This window comes from Anarrhichthys ocellatus, unplaced genomic scaffold, assembly GCF_004355925.1.
Source record: "Anarrhichthys ocellatus isolate YVR2014 unplaced genomic scaffold, GSC_Weel_1.0 scaffold91, whole genome shotgun sequence".
Classification (NCBI taxonomy): domain Eukaryota; kingdom Metazoa; phylum Chordata; class Actinopteri; order Perciformes; family Anarhichadidae; genus Anarrhichthys; species Anarrhichthys ocellatus.
In genome coordinates, this window is record NW_022280121.1 from 560,526 (window position 1) to 580,932 (window position 20,407).

At 44.0% G+C, this 20,407-nt stretch overlaps 2 protein-coding genes across 3 annotated transcripts in view; one reads left to right on the forward strand and one right to left on the reverse strand.

The window, feature by feature from the left end:
• sesn1 (sestrin 1) overlaps window positions 1-20,401 on the forward strand; it is a 47,679-nt gene extending 27,278 nt beyond the window's left edge. The window contains exons 1-9 of one of the 2 annotated variants that reach the window (XM_031875433.1): window positions 16,155-16,426; window positions 17,087-17,152; window positions 17,242-17,442; window positions 17,539-17,721; window positions 17,999-18,235; window positions 18,436-18,690; window positions 18,783-18,973; window positions 19,446-19,590; window positions 19,687-20,401. In XM_031875433.1, coding sequence (XP_031731293.1) covers window positions 16,160-16,426; window positions 17,087-17,152; window positions 17,242-17,442; window positions 17,539-17,721; window positions 17,999-18,235; window positions 18,436-18,690; window positions 18,783-18,973; window positions 19,446-19,590; window positions 19,687-19,773 — 1,632 coding nt within the window. In that variant the 5' untranslated portion in view covers window positions 16,155-16,159 and the 3' untranslated portion in view covers window positions 19,774-20,401. Of the gene's footprint in view, window positions 1-16,154; window positions 16,427-17,086; window positions 17,153-17,241; window positions 17,443-17,538; window positions 17,722-17,998; window positions 18,236-18,435; window positions 18,691-18,782; window positions 18,974-19,445; window positions 19,591-19,686 lie in introns of those variants that run through there. The other variant, XM_031875432.1, reaches the window with a different exon arrangement.
• The window catches only part of armc2 (armadillo repeat containing 2), a 34,261-nt gene continuing 24,555 nt past the window's right edge, over window positions 10,702-20,407 (reverse strand). The window contains exon 17 of the mRNA XM_031875431.1: window positions 10,702-10,900. Coding sequence (XP_031731291.1) covers window positions 10,888-10,900 — 13 coding nt within the window. The 3' untranslated portion in view covers window positions 10,702-10,887. The remainder of the gene's footprint in view (window positions 10,901-20,407) is intronic.

Consider the following 20,407-nt stretch of genomic DNA (forward strand, 5'->3'; position numbering starts at 1 on the left):
TGTTGTGCTGGTATTAAACCAGTTACTGCTTATTTTACCGTTTTGTAATCTGGATAAAGAGAGAATGCCTGGCATTCACTGGATATGACCCAATAATGTTATGAACTGCATTGTTTTAAGAGTAAGGTTTAAGGGTGCAAACTTGAAGAAAAGGTTAATGAGGGGTCAGTGTTAATAAATAAAATGATAAAGATATGTTTCCATGCTGTATGGTCATTTCAGCTGTAGGAGTGTCAGCGTGGGCAGATGACTTGATATCACAGGGGGAATGTTTGTCACCAAAACTATTGATCGAGAAAGGTAGCAGTGATTACAGTATCAAGGAACATTTGAAAACTGCTGCTCCTGCAAAAGATAAAACTAATTCTGTGCAACTTGCCGGCTTTCTGGAGAAAATAATCAAATCAGACCGAACACGCAGGGCACCAAAAGCAAAGCCTTAAAGGGAAACTGGTATTTTTTACATTTCGCTTGATCCGGTCTGTTTGTTATTGTGTCTTGCTCAAAGTCTCGTTGTGAAATATGAGTATCTGTGTACTCTGGCTCCAATTATTACGGGCGGTCGAACGTCAAAATCAACTAAATATCCAGCCATGACATTAAAAAGCTTTTACATAACAAGCTATGCCTTCTCTACTCCAACACAACAAACTCTGACTCGCAGTGTTTCCACCTCGGTCTTCCGGCAACACGTCACCTTGCGAAATTTCTGAACTTAATTTCTCCTTGAGTGAGACTCTTTTCTTAATGTCAGCCACTTATAAAAAGAACCAGAGCCAGTCATGGCAAAAACGAGCACTTTAAAGTGTAAATGACTGTGCCGGCTCGCCCCAATAGATTACATTGCAGCCCGTTTACAAAACATCTCTCTCTCATAACATCCGTTTTTATTGAAGGTGGATGCTGACAGGATCACTTTTTTTAAAATTTTTTTTTTAATATCTGGTCAATGTCCCTGTATCTTGACCCTCTGGAAGAGTCTCTGGCCTGTCTGAGGGCCTGAGACTGTTTCCATGTGTGTATGTGTCTGCCATGGTAACCATGGTGGCGTCTGATAAGAGGACCTGACCCCTATCGCGGCCTACGGTAGAATCCACTCCTGAGCTCTTGTGAAGTACTTTGGGAAATATGCACTTTAACACACAGGCATAGACACACGGTCAGAAGGAGATAGCTGGTGAATTCATGGCACGACTGAGCAGTAGTTCCTTTATGGTTTATTTGTCTCAAAATGGAAAATCCAATGAATAAAAACCAGACTGAGGCGAAACAAAACAGGAAGAATTCAGGAGCATTTCTAAAAGCAGATCATGTGACAGCAACCAGTAGACAAAAACAGATACACAATTGTCATGTGGCCTTTAAGATGCAGACAAAACTATGCCACTCTAGGCTGCAGATATTTCTGTGTCTTAAATAACATTTCCATGACGGTTTCAGTCTAGTCCCATAGACAGTCTAACTTTTGGAGAGATTGTGAGATGACAGGCCCCTGCACCCAAGTATCACACAAAAAAGTGCTGATTGCATCAATGCTCTTAATCAACACACCTCATTCTTACCTCGCAACGCAAACTTTGTCCCTAAATATCTCACCTGCTGTTTGTCTCGTTTGTTTTCGCTCAAACAAAACAACTTACATAACCCCACTTCAGAGCAAACATTGTCCTACATAGCCCACAAAACACCAAACAATCCCCCAAAGAAAGGCCTCTGTCTGGCTTTAAAGAGAAAACACAGTCTGTCTTCAGAGAAAATCTCTTTTCAAGAAGCCAGTGTTTTTCAGTGTTCACAGAAAACGGCGTGGAAAACACATTGTCTTTGTCCTTTCCACAACTATTCGTGCTCATTTCAGCAGTCGGAGCGTCGGCGTTGGGAGATGCCTGCACGTCACAGGGGGCATGTTTGTAACTAGGACAAGCAGATAAAGAATAGTAGCAATGATTGCGGTGTAGAACCACAGATGCAAGGAACAAAAAGTGGCGCAAAAGGCCTTGAAATTAACCAGAGAACTTGTAGTGCAGCAAACACTGAGCTGGGGAGGGAGTCACTGTTCTGGAAGTGCCTCCCTGGTGAAGTCTGGGGACTTGAGGGCCTACTATAACTGGGTTGGGGGGGGGCTGTAGAGTGGTATAAAGGGGCCTTGTTTTCCATGGGCGCTGTTCATACTCGCAGTGTCCGTCTTCAGGTTGGCTGTCAGTGTGTGGAACAGCCGTGGAGGGCTCTGGCTCAGGGCTTTTTTTTTTTTTTTTTTTTTCTCTCTCCCAAAAGCTGATGAATTTTCTGGGGTTTGAGTTGTTGCATCTGTTGCTTTGAGGGGGCCTGCTATTTATCAAACTGAAGCGGAGTCTGCTTGGAGGCCAAAAGGAAAAAAAGCACAGTGTACTATATAGGTTAACCCCCCCCCTTCTCCCTCCCTCTCTCTCTCTCACTCTTTTACCCTCTGCTCTCTGTTGCCTCGCTCTCTCAATCTGAAGACATGTTATTCAGAGCAGTGTTTGTTCGAAGGGAATAACTGGGAGGGGGTATGGGGTGGGGGGTACTGAAAGAGGGAGGGGTTGGGGAGGGGGGGAAAGAAACATAGGATGTGACTTCCAATGACTCCATATAGTATTATAGTTAAATCTATGAAAAGAAAATTGACTAGCACCTGGCAACTGATGTTGTTTTGCAAAAAGTTGAAATAGTTGAGTAATGTATTGGCCCCCGGCTCTTCAGGACTTCAGAATTGCGTTCTTAGAAAGACTGCAAGGGAAAAGGGCGAAAAAATACTTGAAGATTTGATTTTACCCCAGGCAACTGTAAGCACTAAAACTGTTGTGCTTTTTGTTCTGTGTCGTTTAGTGGACTAACAGGCCACAGAAGGACACTTGTGTAACAAGACATGTCTTGTCAGGCACTTATTGCAGTCATTCCTCACCTTTTTTTTAAACAATTTAACCATCTGCTTGCAGACATTCTCACACAAACACACAAACACACAAACACAGGCATGACCAAAGCTGCTTCTCACTGAGACGCCTAAATGCGTCAGTTGGCCCTCAGGCGTGCCGTAAATCCTGCCTTAATCACATTGTTCGGGCCGATGATGAAAGGCAACAGGGAAACAAATTACCAAAGGAGTGGAGGAACAGGGGAAGGCGGGCGTAAGAGGAATAGCAGTGGAGTAGAGGCAAGTATTGATTGACATGACATGAGGTTACATATCTAATCCATGCAACATACAACGTACAGTGTTTCCTTGACGTCTATCGACCCACTATCACCACTCGCGGTCACCTTTCTCTGGTTCGGTTTGCTCTCTCTCTCCCTTGTCCCACTTTCCCTGTTTGCTCTGTCACTTTCTCTTCCTCTTGCTTTTCTCTGACCTCTTTACCTCTTTCTCTCTGACTCTTCCCTCTCTCATGCCTCCACGGTGATGTAACGCTCTCAAACAAACATGTATTCTTGAAGGAGGCGCTCGCTGACGTTCACACAGAGGCTCCATTCATACAAAGTTGTTTTTCCCGTGCTTTACATCTTTTTACACAAGAGCACAAATGGCTCACATGTCTCTCCTGCATCTGCCGGCCCGCCGCGGCCTATGAGTCCTTTATTTATGTAAGATGAGGCGTGTTATGGGTTTAGCCACCCCAAAACATGCCTCCTGACACGCTACAGAAAACTAAAGAGGGAGAAAATGCAGGGCATTTTTATTTATTTTTTCGCTCTCGCTCTCGCTCTCTCTCTCTCTCGCTCACACACACTTCTGCTTAGATGCAGCAACTGGTCAACAGGATATGAAACCCTCCTTTCTCCTTTTTTTTTTTTCTTTTCTTCTTCATGTCTGAATTGACCTTTCTCCTACTTTTGCGCTCTCACTCTCTGCTGTGTTTGTGGTTAGCCTATGTTTCTTTGGTTGACTATTTCAGCCTGTGGCCTTCATTTCAAACACTACTGAAAGCAATACCCTCCCTTGGGCAAACTCTGCGTTTCACTCAGCGCATCTGGGTCTCGCAAACTTTCCATTTCCACGCTGTAACTCCGTGCAGACTTGCACATAATCAGTGTCCAGCTCATTTGCTTCACGGGTTATGGCTGAGTCATTCCCATGTACTTGGTGAAAGGTGTTCGCTCGGAGACGGAGACCACTCTGCTGTGCCTCACCCCCTCACCCCTCCCTCCTGACTAGTGTTAGTGGAAGGGAAGATGACCATCTGCTGCCCCAGTTGCCCAGTGACTGGACAACAGCCTTCCCTTATGGCACAGTTCCACTGTCCATTGTCTGCTTGAGTGTGTGCGTGCGTGTGCTTGTGTCTAGTACATTTAGTGTACTTTTTATGTGCGAGTGTTGAAGTTTGTCTTAATCTGTCTTTGTGTGTGTGTGTGTGTGCGCCTCTGTGCAGTTAATGTGTGTCTACCTCAAGGGGAGCCAAGTATTGTGTGAAGCTTGTTCCTGTGGGAGTCCCGTACAGAGCGCACCCTCACCCAGCCGGACGGTCCTGCGCCGCCCGAGCTGACTCGGCCTTACAGGCGGGTTGGTGGAGGGTCACAGATTTACAAGGCTGTAGGCCAAAACTTTGCACCGGTGCATCAAGAGAATAGATTTCCCCTCCAGACATGTGTGCATCATCGCACACTTGCAGACACACACACACACACACACAAATCCATGCATGCTATTGTTATGGATATCAACATTAGCCTTCATGAACATTTTGCAAAAAATAGTGTTTAGTCAGTCTGAAACTGTCACATGTAAAACAAGCACAATCATATCTGTAGTGTGTTGCCCGTAGAGTCCTTAACTGTCTTGTTGCGATTGCATGTGATATTTTTATTCAGACCCATTTATATTGCTATTTATGTGGCCAGTAAAAAAAAAAAAAAGGTCTTATTCGAATTGAATATCTGCAAGTGATTAGTGACTGACTGGTGGCCATCTTTACTCAGAAGGCCATCTTGGCCATGCTAGGATATGCAGGGCTTTTTCCTTGGCATTTGGAGTCTCTGCATGACATGGACAGACGGACAGACGGCGCTCCAGGAGAGTGTGCATTGTGAAGACGAGAGGAGGTTGTCATGTCAGCTTACTGTTTATGTTTTGTTTTACAAAAACACGGAAAGATCTGCTGTGGCTAACTGAACAAGAGAAATATACAGCACTATTTCTGTGTAGACAAAAAACCAACCACCCACTCAGCAAATGCATCTTTATCTTCGTCACCTGAGGAAGTTAACGCAGCTTCTTTTCTGCATTTGAAATGAAGAGCAGCAAGTCAGTTTTTAACTGTTCTGATCACACATTTCTCTCAGGCTCTAATTAGTTTGTGTGATTTAAAAGTTAGATATTTTTTTCACCCTCCGTTTCCATTTCGGTCTTGTCTCTTATTCTCTGTCCTTCCTGTTGCACGCTATGTATCTCTGTCTCTCCCAGGTGATGTGGTACTAAGCTCAGTTACTTATTATCCCCCTACAGGCCTGTCCGTTAGCTGCCTGCTCTTCCACTGCTTGCCTTGGCAGGAGAACAACGGCTATCCGACAGCCGTGCTCGGGACGCTGAACTTTTCTTTCCAGATGTTAAGCCGGGGAAGCAAGTTCTTGCTCTTGTGAGCAAATCCAGCTACAGTTTTGTCAATGGTGCTTAAATCTCATACCACACAGACACCTGTGACAAAATTTACGAGGAGCTCTTTGAATGATGCCAAATGCCTGTGTGTGGTGCAGAATGTTGTTAGGTCTCACTTAAAGGTTTTTTTTGGGGAGTTTTTCCCAATACCGATGTGAGAGTCGCATGTGTACAGATTGTAAAACCAGAGGCAAATTTGTGATTTTGGGCGATACAAAATACATTTAATTATTAATTTGTATGACATTTTTAACCCTGAACTCAACCTTTATTGCATAATATTATCAGGGCTCGACAGTAAGGGTTGCCATTTGCAACCATTTTGAGAAATTGGCAACAAATCCTTGGCATTTGGTGGCAATCAATGGCAACCACTTGTGGCAAAAAATACACCCTAAAATATACATTGCTTTTGCATATTTGTTGTATTATTGATGTTTGAATATTGCTTTAACAGTCAGAAGCGGAAAAAGACAAAGCTTCACGTGCGTTCGTTGTTCGCATGTGCTCAAAGAATTGAAGACAAAGAACCAAATGAACCTGAAGGAAAAAGTCTCCCGTCATCTTTAAAGTGGATGGAAAATGATACTGCACAGCATGTACAACAAACGCATGTCATATATACATGTGACGTTTTTTATTATTAAGCTGACGTATAACTGCATGGTATCCTAATTACTCAATATATAAAGTGACTAAAAATGGCAATCACATTTCAGTTTCGGCAAACAAAAGCTGATGCCTTTTAAAAGTTAGTGTTGAGCACTGATGATATAATGTAGATTGGGAATAGGTGTTGACAAAAGCTCCTGGGAAAAACATGGTGATCTGGGAGATTTGCGGCTGAGCCACGCTGCTTTGACATTAAGTTGTGCGTATCTGTGTTTGTGTGGGAAACCTGACAGAAGTCTGATCTGGCAGAGCCATTATCCCCCTTTTGGACTTCAACAGTGGGCCTACGCCGCGCTGTGGCTGCCACTAATCCCATAATGGGCTGACTCTGCACTGAAGCCGCACAAATACTGTTCGCCTTGGTCAAAACTGTGACAGGGGGTTTGTTTCTGTTAATGCTCCCCATGTATGTGCTCTGCATTACGGTGTGTGCACTAGTTGTGCGTTTGTGTGTGCCTCCTCAGGTGAGTGGGCACGGATAGGTAATCTAGTGTACAGAGTCATCGATTTTCCCGCTGCACAGGAAGTGGCTGGTTATTGATTCTCAGGGACAATGATGTCACTCCAGACGATGTGGGGTGTTTGCTTATCCACGATAAGGGACGAGGCGCTTTCTCTCCGCACACTGCTCAAATAATCCTCTCCCTCTGTCCTCTTACCTTTTATCACTCTTCTCTCATCACTCTTTCCACGCTCCATCTTTTCGTTCATTGTGAATGCCCTCTTTGACCCCCGCATCCATTATGTGTGACATAATCACTGATGAGGGTGCCACTTATAAAAGTCATGCATTTGGCTAGAATGGTAGTCTATAATGTGATAATAGCGATTATTACAGTGTCAAATATGTCACACACAAATGTTTTAGTCGCTAGTAAGTATAACTTTACTTCATGATGATGCTCTCCTCCGTTTTCTTCCTCTTTTCAAAATGATGTGGATACTCACAACATTCACACACTACAGACACTGTGTGTCTGTGCTATTGTTACTGCTTATCAACCTACTCATAGGTAAATAATCTTTTGTCAAACATGTCACTGCCAGTTAATGCATTGTTGTCTACGTATTTGAGTTACGTTGGACCATTTATTGCACATCAGCGTCCACCATTCAACTGGTGAGTGCACTTTTTAATACAAGAATAGTATGAAGAATTCAAAGTTAAGACAATCATGAAAGTAAATGACTAATGTTATTGATCACCACAGTAATATAAGCAGTGAATGCTACACTGGACAGAAGCCAGCTTATATCTGACACATCAAAGTCGGTGTGAGGAATCAGATTTGAGTCCACAAGGGGAATGATACGGAAGAGTTTTGGCTGTTGGCTTGTTCTGTTCTTGGTCCCACAGTCCTGTAATTGATTAACCACGGAGCAAATATGTCCAACACTACCTGTGGCATGAACCAGAGGACCACACACACACACACACACACACACACACACTTCTGTCAGGGTTATGAGGTCCATGGAGAGTTTGTAAAAGTGAAGAACAAGCATACACAGAAGCCCTACACGTTGTGACCCAGTACATTTTTAAAGCCAGAGTTAAAAATTTCACCCTACATTTAAAAAAATAAATGACCAAAAAGCACAGATATTGTGAGAACATGTTTCTTTGAAGAGTCTTATTTTGGATAAATATTTTATTAGACATACATTTTTCCCACCCTGTAGCTTTTGCAGAGCAAACACAGCATGTAAGCAAATAAAAGGCAGATGTACAATACATTTAGACTGTATATCATGCTCATCTAAAATGTCTACTTAACAGGTGATGGTTCGCAAAAAAGCTGCTGTACTCAGATTTAATTATTATGATATTTTAGTTATTTTACAGTTTTTAACTAGTTATTTTCTGTGAGACACGAGAGTGACTCAGCGTGCACTGTTTCCGTAAGGATGTATGGACATATTTTAGGCCCTTGGATGATGATGTGCCTCGGTAAGCATTTTCTGCATGTTTCCAGTGGTGTCTTAGACAGTAACCTCATGATCTCGTGTCAGGCGCTTGTGTTTGAGGAACTGTGTGTAGTCCCAAGAGGACGACATGCATGTGCTATTGAGTTTGTGTATGTTGTTACCTGTCCCTCTTGTGTTTTCACAAATTGAGTCTGATGGCTTCATTGTGTATATTTTCTGTCGGCCATCTTGGACCTTTGTTTGAAGTTGAACTTGTGGTGCAAGAGTCCGTACTGTAATCTGTACTCTTCAGTTTATTAGAACCTACTTATACTGTACTGTTGTTCTGACTTCTCCCAGTGACCTTTTTTACTGGCCTGGTTTATTGAGAGTCCACCAAGGAGAGTAAAAAAAAAATGAATTAAACCAGCCCATTTCCTCACAGCTCAGCATTTAAAGAGAGAACACAGTGTCTTTTTGTTAGCTTTTCTAAAACCATAAATACATCAACAGAAGTCTAAGAAATGCACTAAACTGTGTTTATGTGTTATAATGTCAGATGCAATAGATAACATGTGGTTGTCTAGCTTACCTTCTACACTTGTAACCCAGAGTTACCTCCAAAACAAAGCAGGATTTCACGATATATTAATTTATAGGGTTAAAAGTTTTGTAAAAACAAAAGTAGCCTGCACATCACTGTGTTGTATTTCTCCACTGGAAGCTTGTCCTTGATGCTAATCAGAGTGTAAGGTAGCGTAAGCAGGATTGTCCTGCTCTTAATTGGATTTTGGGAAGTTTACACTCCAGCATCTCCAGCCAAAGTTGTTATCAAGATGGCCGTAGTTTGCCAAACACACTGGTTAGTCCTCCCCACCCTTAAGAAATAAGAAGCTGATGTTGAATGTCAGGAGGTGATGAAATAGTTATTGGAGATATTTAACTATTTACACATAGAAAATGTGTATTGAATATCTCTCTAGTCGTGTGAATTTAAATCAGGATTTCCACCTTCACTCTGCTGTTCTTCTCTGTCTCCACTGTTCAATGTCATACCATCAACGTCTTAAATATCCTCTAAGAATATTGAAAGTGTTGGGTCAGTGACGACGGGTGAAGAGGACAGCAACCGAGGTGATCAAGTTTCTACCTAATCAAACAGACATTTCATAAATGATTAAACATTAATGGGGCAGTCACTGTGACGTCGCACACAAACAAGGTTCTGCCATTCAGTGCCGGGGCTCATTGCCTATTCATGAAGTAATAGGACACGGACAAAATGGTTCTGAGGCCAACGATTAGGCCATATCACTCCCTCCACCCCCCCTGAAGTGCAGCAGTATCACATCCACTCTCAACTTTGCAATCAAAGCATACACTGGTGAAGGTTACAGATCAAGCGGATAGATAGTGGAAAAAGAGAAGTAAAACTGGCTCCAGCAAAAGGACAAAGTCCAGAGTGCAATAGTTGCTGTATTCCATCAGACTATCAGGGTTTTGTTCTGTTTATATAAAAACTGTTCGTTGACTCCCTTGTTTGAAATGATGAAATGATAAAACTCTGTCAGGCTCAACAGTTCGAGTTTTTTTTGTCTTTGATTCAGTGGCGGATGAGCCAAAAAGGGCGGAGCGCCGTCTGATGTGAGCTCCAGTTGTGAACTTGTTATTTATCGGTATCACCGCCGTTCTGTATTCTCACAGCGACAGGTTGAAGGGTTGATTCTTCCTGTGCTGGGGTTTACAGCGGCCATTAAGAATTACAGGGTGATGATCAACAACTTTTTGGACAGCTTCCCAGTGAGATGAGTCATTTTTTGCTCAGTCAGCAGAGCTGTGGTCTTGTCAGAGAGAGAGAGAAAAAAAACAGCTGTGCATGCCAGGAGGCACGCAGCAGCGTCCCACCAGAAGGGCTGTTTTCATTGGGGCTGTTAGAGTCCCAACGCTGGTGTAAGGCCAGCTTTGTTAGTCCCATGTTTTGGGATAATAGCAGAGATAAGCTTTAACTAGATTTCCCCGAACGTGTCTTCAGTATCTGAAACATTTGCTACGATACTTTGCAAGACTCTGAGCTTTGTCTTTTGAACCCTCGCCCTGCGGTGTTGTGTCATGTGTCAGTTAACTTTATGAAGAGGGGCAGTCAAAGAACAGCTGGGCTTGTTATCAGAGAAATAGACAATGTATAGAGAAAAGAGGACGGCCTTTTTCATTGATTTGGGGTGGCTTTGTGATGTCAAGCTAAAGATAGCACGGGAAGGGTTCGGTATTTTCTGTTTTTCTATGGGATCTTTTCTCTTGGAGCCTGTTGTATTATGACAGCTGCCCTCTCCCTGTTAGAATAACATCCCCGGGAACTCACTCTTCCTCACGTGCACACAGGGGTTGCAGGCCAACGCCTTTTCTCCTGTATTGTAGCCCACTGTACGTATAGATTGTTTAGGGAATTTTGTACGTTCATGTTTCGGCCTGGCAGTGTAAAGTCATAAATGAGAGGTTATCTTTTGTCCCAGATATCTCGATCTGTAGTTTTTTCTTTTTCCTTGCGCTCCCTAAGGTCTCCACAGTTCCTCTGCGTTTCGTGGAAGCCAGGGAACGCTGCTTCCTCTCAGTGTTGGTGTGCGCCGGTCCAGGACCCGCCGGTCTGGGGGGGGGGGGGCACGCCTCTCCTCTCAGGAAAGCCGGCGCTTGGCGAGGCCGCTTCACTCTGATAGCCTGCCAGAAAACACACAGATCAGAGAAGAGGCGAATGGGGGGGGAAAGGAGAAGAAAAGGGACCAAGAGTTGGTCAAAGAGGGCCAAAAAGGCAACACTAGTCCAGTTAATTCCCACAATGATTCAACATTGGCTCAGAAGTCTTGATATATATATATATATATATAGATATAGATATGGATGGATGGATGGATGGATTACACTGCATGACACCCTCACTTCTCACTCTGGAACTGGTGCTAAGTTGGTCCTAAGCTTCAGAGGATGGTTACTGCTCTGTGAAATAAGAGAGGTTTGCAGGTGGTGTGCCGGTGGGGAGGTAAGGGTTAACCCTCCAGTCGGCTCAGTTAAATGCTCCTTGATAGGTGAACAGGCTCCACACAGAGCTGTGTTTGAAGAGTGGGGGATACCCTCTTAGTCTGCAGTTTTCACTCTTTGTGCACAAGGTTAAAACTATCCTTGTAGTTGTAGATTTGTATTTCGTTGTATTGATTTACTCCTTTACTGTTAGGAACAGTCACTGTCTGTTTGAGAGAGTGTCTGTTTACATGGGCTAAAAAAGTTACGAGTTGTTTTTCACAGATGAGAGTTGCTAAGTTGAACCATGTGATTTTGTGTTTGCTGTGAAGTTTGGAGACATTTATTTTGCCAGTTCTTTGGCGGAGAAACTCAAACAGATGAAAACAAATTCAGAGCAAATAAATCAGTAAACTGAATTGTTTCCCATGAAACAAACCATGATAAGTTTGTTCAGTGAACTTCATACCTCTGCAAAAGTTTTTTTCTTCTGTTTTCTTTTCTTTTTTTTTTGTCAGAGAAACAAGAGAGGCAGGGAGAAAGAGCAGAGAAGATTGGTTCCTGTAACTGTTGTTCTCCCCTGTGATTGGTGGACGCCTGTTGCTAGGCTTGTGTCAGTGTTCGAGAGTTTTCTGCTTCCTCTCCTCTGAGCACTGATAGGTTAGGTTGGAACGGGTCTGGTGGACTTCTGCCACTTGTTGAACATCCCCACAGTTTTTGCGGTTCCCTCGCGTCTTACTGCATGAGAAAACACAGCAACAGCCGCAGCACCGAGACACATATGTGCAGAGTTTACGTCTGGCATGGCTTCCTCTCTGTTTTTTTTAATCGTATTAGCTTTTATCATCCTTTTTATTGGTTTAAGCCTCTTGTTAATTCTTCTCCACACTCATAAAGAAACTGCTTTTAGAGCATTTTAGAAAGTAGCTGCCATACTTTCTTTCTTATAAAAAGTTTAGTGAACTCATTCTTAACAGTAGACAGTTGGAGCTTAATGAAAAAGCTACTTGGCTTGAAAACTACAAATTGTTTGTACCAGATTTAGTTTACACTTATATACCTCTTTCGACAGTAATCCTCATAACTCTGCTGTAAAAGTAATCTCAACAACTGTTGCATGTCTGTTTACTTCCCTAAACCTAAAATTCCTCAGTGGCTTCATCAACTTTCTACACTTAACATGGTTTCTCTTTTTTTCTGTGGTATAAGCCTCAAGCTTTGTTGACTGATGCTACACATAAAGTGTGTGACGCACTGTAGACTTGAAGGCTTCTGGCTGTAAAACATTTGTATCTTCTCATTCATGAAGAACAGACACAGTGGTCAGCTTGGATTTAGGCTGAACAAAATGGATTCAAACATTTTAAAAAGCCACTTCTGCAGCACAATACACATTTTTTCACCAAAATGTGGCTGAATACACTGTTTCTAAAATGTCAGCCTCTGCTTCCTCCTCCATGTAATGTGTGTAAGCTAAGACTTGCATGTTTAAAGTAGGCATTTAGTTTCAATGGCCACATGTTCATACATCAAAGCAATCTTATGTCATATTTTCTGAACACCAGACTGCTAAAATGTAGTATGCACAGAGAAAAGTCAGGGAGCTGTGGGTTATTTCTTATTAATTCAACTTTTAGGAAGCATTCTTTTTTAGAAAGTTACGTAGTCACAATTTTAAGAAGCTTCGGTTCAGGTAAAATTGGTGTTCAAGCAAATATGAATGAGCAGCTTCTTACAATGGGCGAGAAAGTGTTTGTGTAAAAAAATATATAATATAATATGGAATATTTTTTATGATTAATATTAGTGTAAGCTTACTGGAAATGTGTCTGTTGTTCAGGCCTTTCCTCCAACAGATTGCTATCTGATCATAGACACGCTGTTAAAACAAATCTGAGATGATTCCTGTTTCCAGAAGCCTTTTCCTCCGTCATAACTAATCTTCCCGATGTTGTCCCTAACCCCGGTACTCCACCCATCTTACACACACACATACATACATACATACATACATACATACATACATACATACATACATACATACATCCAGGGTGTCACGGTGGCTTAGTGGCCAATCCTGTTGCTAAAAGGTCACTGGTTTATCTCCTACAACAACTAATGAGTCTCTCAGCTGCTGTGTTGTCTTGTAAGTTTAGGTTTTAGCTGAAAGCAATTAGCTATTTGAAAACAACAGTGGGCGACATCAAATAAGTGAGCCGCCTGCAGATGTAGGTCTTCAGACTTCTGCGAGACACCTGCAGTGTGGTTTTTACACGGGCACACAATGTTCTGAACCAGATTCAGAAGACACCACGAAGTCTTACAGGTTGTAATACAAGCCAGGCATAATCTATTGAAGGCCAAGATTTTGTCATGTTTTCTTAAATTGTGTCAGCGCCAGAAAAATACAGGCTTTTAAGCGTATAGACCCTTTTACATTTTGTAAACATCGATGACCTACACAAGCATGCACGTGCAGTTTTGCAACGGAAATACAGCAGAGTGGAATAGCTTGTCGAGCTATGTAAGGGCGTTAACCACCAATGGTCGCGTATGCGTCCTAAAGTTACTTTCCAGATCTGTGTGCGATCAGTGAGTGGGTAGAATACAAGAGCAACAACAAGCATACAAGTCACTAGATGCTTCCAACTATGTTATCTGTGGTCATGTACAGAATGTCAGACACCATGACATAGACTCTGAGTTTTGAGTTTATAGAGTTTTTTAATGTGGGGATTTAAAAAACGGAAGCATTTTTTTTTATCAGTCCGGCGACGGTCGAGATCCTGTTTGCTGGTGGAATATCGATTCTGACAACCAAACATGCAACAACCAGATGTTTTGATGCTGGTAAAAGATTTAAATTCTAAGTGTAATAGCTGGCTAACTCGCCTGGATGGCTGGGAGGAAAAAAGCCACTTCCGTTATTAACATGCGCACACATATTTTTGATGACGTCGGCTGTAAAAGTATTAATAGTTGGACCAAAACACCTAAAGTCAAGGTCCACTTTGACAGCTTTCCGAATCCTTCCAGAGCATATATAATATTATATAGGATGTTTAGTGTTTTGAAGTCTGTCTGAATGCAAGCTTCTTCTAACTCCACGTTACTTGTTTACAAGCTCTGGTTTTCTTTTGCATAGTTCAGTTCTGAGTACCAACTATAAACATGCAACTGGACCGAAGACGGTGAACTAAAGGTGCAATCACAGCCTTGATGTAGGAAGGAGGAGATATGCCCGGATCACTGCACACACAGAGATACTCCTGATGTGAGTACAGTAAAGCCTACAGAGTAGGCGGTGCGTGCACTCTGACAATAGTGTTTGGCCCTGTCCGCGAGGCCGGACCCCCCCAGCCTAAGCGCTTTTATGTGAAAAGGTTCGGCGTGTCGTAAGCCCTAACGCTGACCAGCCTCTTCTGCAGCTTTGCTGAGCCATGGGGCTCCCAGCATCCCTGGGAGTGCTGACTCCAGCCCTGGGAACATGTTTACCGCTGCCCTGCACCCCACCCTGTGACCTCAGGAGGGGGGGGGGGGGGGGGTCTGTTGGCTCGATTCACACAATGAACCTGCTGAATACTGTGCTATCTAACTGTGCTGGCGACTTGCAGCTGGTTGCCAAACTGGCTGGGCAGGCTCTTGATTGGAGTGCACATGGGCTAACTTGCCTTTTCTTGGCCTCCACCCACCATCTCCTCTTTACCAAATTTAGCTTGTTTTTATTGGGTGTCACAGTTAACCCAAATACCTTCGTAGACAAAGTTTTTGCAGTGAAAATGTGTTTTCAAACAATCATTGAGTAGTTTTCTTCCTATCAGACTTTGTGTCATTTTTTCTTTTGCTTGGGAAACATGTTATTTTGAAATCTCTAGCAGAAACATGACACACAGATGTGCACGTGTGTGCGCTCACACACCAGCCAATATGTGGATGCTTCTGTAATGTGGTTGCTGGCAATCTACAGAGGAAACACACAACATAATTTCCACATCCAGACCTGTTTGTGTTATTGAAGGAAGCTATTATACTGTGATGTCAAATTTACGGTACACAGTGGTGTTTTTTTACCCGGTACATCTCATTTGTAATTATTGACTTTCTAACCACCTGTAATAAACCAGTTATACACCTTTCCGATGAACGTGTTATTGTTAAGCTGGGATAAACAAAGCCATAAGACCTGCCATCCCTTCTCTGCTTCCTCCCAGCGTTTAAAGGAGTCCTTTCTGCTGGGGCCTGATAGGTGGATCACATTATCTGTGGTGTAATAGGCTGCGGTGCAAACCCACTAACTGAAGGGCCGTTGTTGTTGCAGCAGGTCCTGCAGCCATCCATCCATTTCGCTGCATGCTGGTGCCGATCTTTGCAAAGCACCTTCTTCTGCTGGCCCCCTCCCCAGTGCAGCATGGAGCCAATAGGGGGACTTGCTGCTGTATGGAGCTGGCTGTGTGTTGTTGTTGTTGTTGTTCTCACTGAATGCACATTACACAGATGATCACACAGATACCACAAATATGCCTTTTTTTTCCAGCAACATTTGGCAGTGTGACAGAAAACTATATCTAGTAATCCTGCAGGCCGGTCACTCCAATCCATGATTGCTGTAAAGTATTGATTGGAGTGATTAGGAAGGAGAAGCAAGCAAGCAATCACCTTGAATTGATTGCTGCCATTGTTGAGCATGCAGATTGCAATGCTTTACAGTACATTCGATCATGATCAACAGCAGCAGGGAACAAAAGAAGGAGAGAGAAGTGATGATGTTTCCTTAGAGGGGGGGGGGGGGGGGGGGGGGGATTGTTCTATCTGCTCACGTTTTGGACCCCCTCTCTCTTCACGGCTAGCTCCGCCCCCGCGTGCTTCTCCCCGCCGCCATTGGCTTGCCGGGAGGCTGTTTTCGCCACCTGATTGGTCGCTGGGCACGTCAATCACACGAGCCTCGACTTATTTACCGAATGTATGAGCGAGAGAGGACGGTATTCTGCTGTAGGGCTGCAACAGCTGACAGCGAGCACTTTACCCAGTGCTTCAAGGAACAAAGAGAGGAGGAAAGAGCCATTCAGAATACGGGTTCACATTTTTTTTTATTCCCTTCAAATAATCAAAGTGCAGCGAGGACACGCGATGAGGCACGCGGTCGCACCGGCAGAAAACGTGGAAAATAATTATTTTGCCGTGACAGACTTGTTAAAGATATGTACCCATTGTGAACGACTTAGCAAAAAGGTAAGAGAAATGGGGGGAAGAGGGGCTTCAGATATATAACACTGTTTAAAAAAAAAAAAAATCACCGCTTTTAAAGCTTCAACCTGACGTCGGGATTTAGACAAGTGACACATTTCTGGCGTTTTTACGCGACGCTTTTCCTCTGAGCAAACAAGCTGCAGTGCAGTCTTTTGTGCAGGCTTGTTTACGAGTAAGAAGAGTTTGGGGGTCATCGGTCAAGACATCATCTCGGATGAAATTCACTTGGGTTAAGTGACACGTTTAAATGGTTTTAACCCAGTGTGATTTCTGAATAATATACAAGTCGCTGGTCATTCATTTATCTGCTCCATTGTGCGCTGCGGGACGGTGTCCGCTAGTAGACATGTCTGGACAAGCAGCGGAAAGTTACAGAACACATAAGAGGCGATGCTTTCTGTAAGAAGGCAACGTGTGTGTTTAGTTTTATAATTAACGAGGAATCTAAAGAGTTTAATTCAGATTATTTTTTTTGGCATAAATGTATTATGACTCTGCTATTGTATGCTGCTTTCACAACGGAGAAAAACCTTTGAATCGCAATTTTTATTGCAATTTTCTCTGACGGCAGGCAAACACCTTCTTCTCTGCTTTCCTGTGGTATTTAAAGTGAATGTTTTCTACTCATTTTTTGTCTTACAGGACTTGGGAGTAAGGATCCCAAGACCCTTAGGAAACGGACCAAGCAGATTTATCCCTGAAAAAGAGGTAAAAGACTGTAATCTCACCACAGACTTTTAACTCATGCCATCTATGTAAGAAACTGCTTATCTAATGTTTTTTTGTTTTTCTGTAAGATTCTTCAAGTCAGTAAAGTGGACGCCAGGACACAGTCGATATTTGAGGATGCGTTTGCAGCCCTCGGTCGCCTGGACAACATTTCCCTGGTGATGGGCTTCCACCCGCAGTACCTGGGGAGTTTTCTCCGGACGCAGCACTACCTGCTCCAGATGGACGGGCCCTTGTCTTTGCACTACCGACACTACATCGGCATCATGGTACGCCCTGTCCTGTGGTGTCAAACCCACGCCTCGTTTACCTGTTAAAAGTCGAGTGATATCTTGAGGTTAATCTCTCCTTCTCTCATCCTGCAGGCGGCAGCTAGACACCAGTGTTCCTACCTGGTCAACCTCCACGTGAACGACTTCCTCCAGGTCGGGGGGGATCCCAAGTGGCTGAACGGCCTGGACGGCGCCCCGCAGAAGCTGCAGCAGCTCGGGGAACTCAACAAAATCCTGGCCCACCGACCGTGGCTTCTCACCAAGGAACACATCGAGGTGAGAGGACGGACGTGGTCTGGAGGATAGACATGAAAAGTCTTGCGTAACGGGCTGAGATCATGGGTGTAGGCCAGAATATAGCTGCAGCTGCATAACTTGGAAGGATTGGGAAGTTGTTGCAGTAGAGGTACGGTGACGGGGGATTGAGGGAGGGGGGGTGAGGCTGGAAAAGGAAGACACGATAAATTGGTTAGGACGGGTGAACGAATATTTTCTTACTTCCTAAAAGGTCAGTGATGTTATACTTATTTTTCCTTTTTTATTTTGTTTCCAGCGCCTTCTGAAAGCAGAGGAGCACAGCTGGTCCCTTGCAGAGCTCATCCACGCCGTGGTCCTCCTCACACACTACCACTCCCTCGCCTCGTTCACATTCGGCTGCGGCATCACGACGGAGATCCACTGCAACGGGGGACACACGTTCAGACCCCCCTCCCTCAGCCAGTACTGCGTCTGTGACATCGCCAATGGCAACGGCCACGCTAATCACCGCGACGATCCGCTCGGCAACCAGGTGAGTGGTGAAGGATGGTGTGCGTGCAGAGAGCGAGTGCACGTGAGGGTTTCTTTTTTGACTAGTCTGTGAGAGTTAAATCCAGGCAGCAGAGTAATCCCTGCACTCAGACATCCCGTGTGTGGTGGATGCAGCAGCTGAGTGAGGATGCTTCCTGCAGGACTCTTTCTTAACTGTCGACGTGCTCTTTGTTTCCTTAGGAGATGTGTGGCGAGGTGGAGGTGCTGATGGAGCGCATGAAGCAGCTGCAGGAGTGCCGCGACGACGAGGAGGCCAGCCAGGAGGAGATGGCAACCCGCTTTGAGAGGGAGAAGACAGAGAGCATGCTCGTGGTCACGGCGGAGGACGAGGAGTGTGTCCCCTCCAGAGACATCTCCCGACACTTTGAGGACCCCAGCTATGGCTACAAGGACTTCTCCAGGAGAGGGGAGCATGTGCCCACATTCAGAGTGCAGGTAGAGATCAAATACAGTCTGAATAGAGTACAGTGCGCTAAAAAGAAGGGTCTGTGTGACTGTTATTTATTTCTTATTTCTCTGTTCTCCAGGACTACAGCTGGGAGGACCACGGTTTCTCTCTGGTCAACAGACTGTACCCTGATGTTGGTCAGATGCTGGATGAGAAGTTCCAGATGGCCTACAATCTGACCTACAACACCATGGCGACACACAAGGATGTCGACACCAGTATGCTGCGCAGGGCCATCTGGAACTACATCCACTGCATGTTCGGCATCAGGTGAGAAAAATCTTTCTTGTGGTATGATGTAAATGGGATGGGGGGGGGGGGGGGTATATGTAGGGGTAGAACGGATATTCCCATCCAATCAATAGCAGGATGGTCAGTTTGGCGGGCATTTTTATGTGTACTGTTGCCATTGCGACTGCGGTAGCGGGCTAACTTCCGAATAAACTAAACCGATTTACAGGAAGTCACAGACTCACCCCAGAGAAGGAGTTAACTAGCCAGCCGTCTCTTTCCAGCGAGCTGCGACCACTCAATCACTCAATGGCCCCACTGGCGCGTGTTGTCACCATTACAAAATCAACAGTCGCCATTTTTTTTGTACTAGTCAAATGCAAAGACAAGCATTTTAATGTCCGCTCTACTCCTATACTCATTTCCATGGATGTAACCTTTATTTTGTAATGCATGACTATATGCTAAATCAGCACTGTTGCCTAACATTGTGTTGCTCTGTGCTCCTCAGGTATGACGACTATGATTACGGGGAGATAAACCAGCTTCTGGACCGTAGCTTTAAGATCTATATCAAGACTATGGTGTGTAGTCCTGAGAAGACCACCAAACGAATGTACGAGAGTTTCTGGAGGCAGTTTCAGCACTCCGAGAAGGTAAGATCCTGATCCATCCTGGCCTGATGTGAAGCGGCTATTTTACCTGGTTTATTAATGGCCAGTGTTTAATAACTCTCTCTTTCTCTCTTGCAGGTCCACGTTAATCTGCTTCTTATGGAAGCGCGAATGCAGGCAGAACTGTTATACGCTCTGAGAGCGATCACCCGCTACATGACATGAAGTGCTTTTGGTGTTTTTTGTTTTTTTTTACTGTTTGTCGTTGTTGTTTTTTGGGACACTTCAAGAAAGGGTGGGGAAAAAAAGAAAATCAAAGGAGAAGGTGGGGATTCAACAAAAGTGTGGAGGAGACAAGAGAAGCCCTGGGTTGTGACAGTGCTTATTGGATGGGTGTTGAGAAGAGGATCAGAACAAATGAAAGCAAGAAAAAAAACTAAGATGAACTGTTGAAGAAAATCATCTCAAACTACAAGTGGATACACAAATTCAGTTTGTGTTGCCTGCAGTGCCAAAACTGACCAAGAGAGGGCCGCCTGGAGTTTGAGTTTGTGAGGCATCAAGGACGATGTTTCAGTATTCCAACATGCAACACATTTGTCGCCAATCTCTTCTGTCTCCTGGTAGAGTGAAGACCCACCGAGAAGAAAAAAAATATATAAAAACCCAGCAAGCTGTGCAGCCAGAAACAGACTGCACTTTGATTCTGTCGTCACTGTTATATTTGTTTAGTTTCTTTAACACCTTTTTATTTCATTTTGTATGAAGAGAAGTGGATGTTGTTGTCGATGTAGTTGCTGTTAGTGGTAACTGGAGATGGAAGCATTAACTTTGGGCGGTGTTTTTTTTTTTTTTTTTT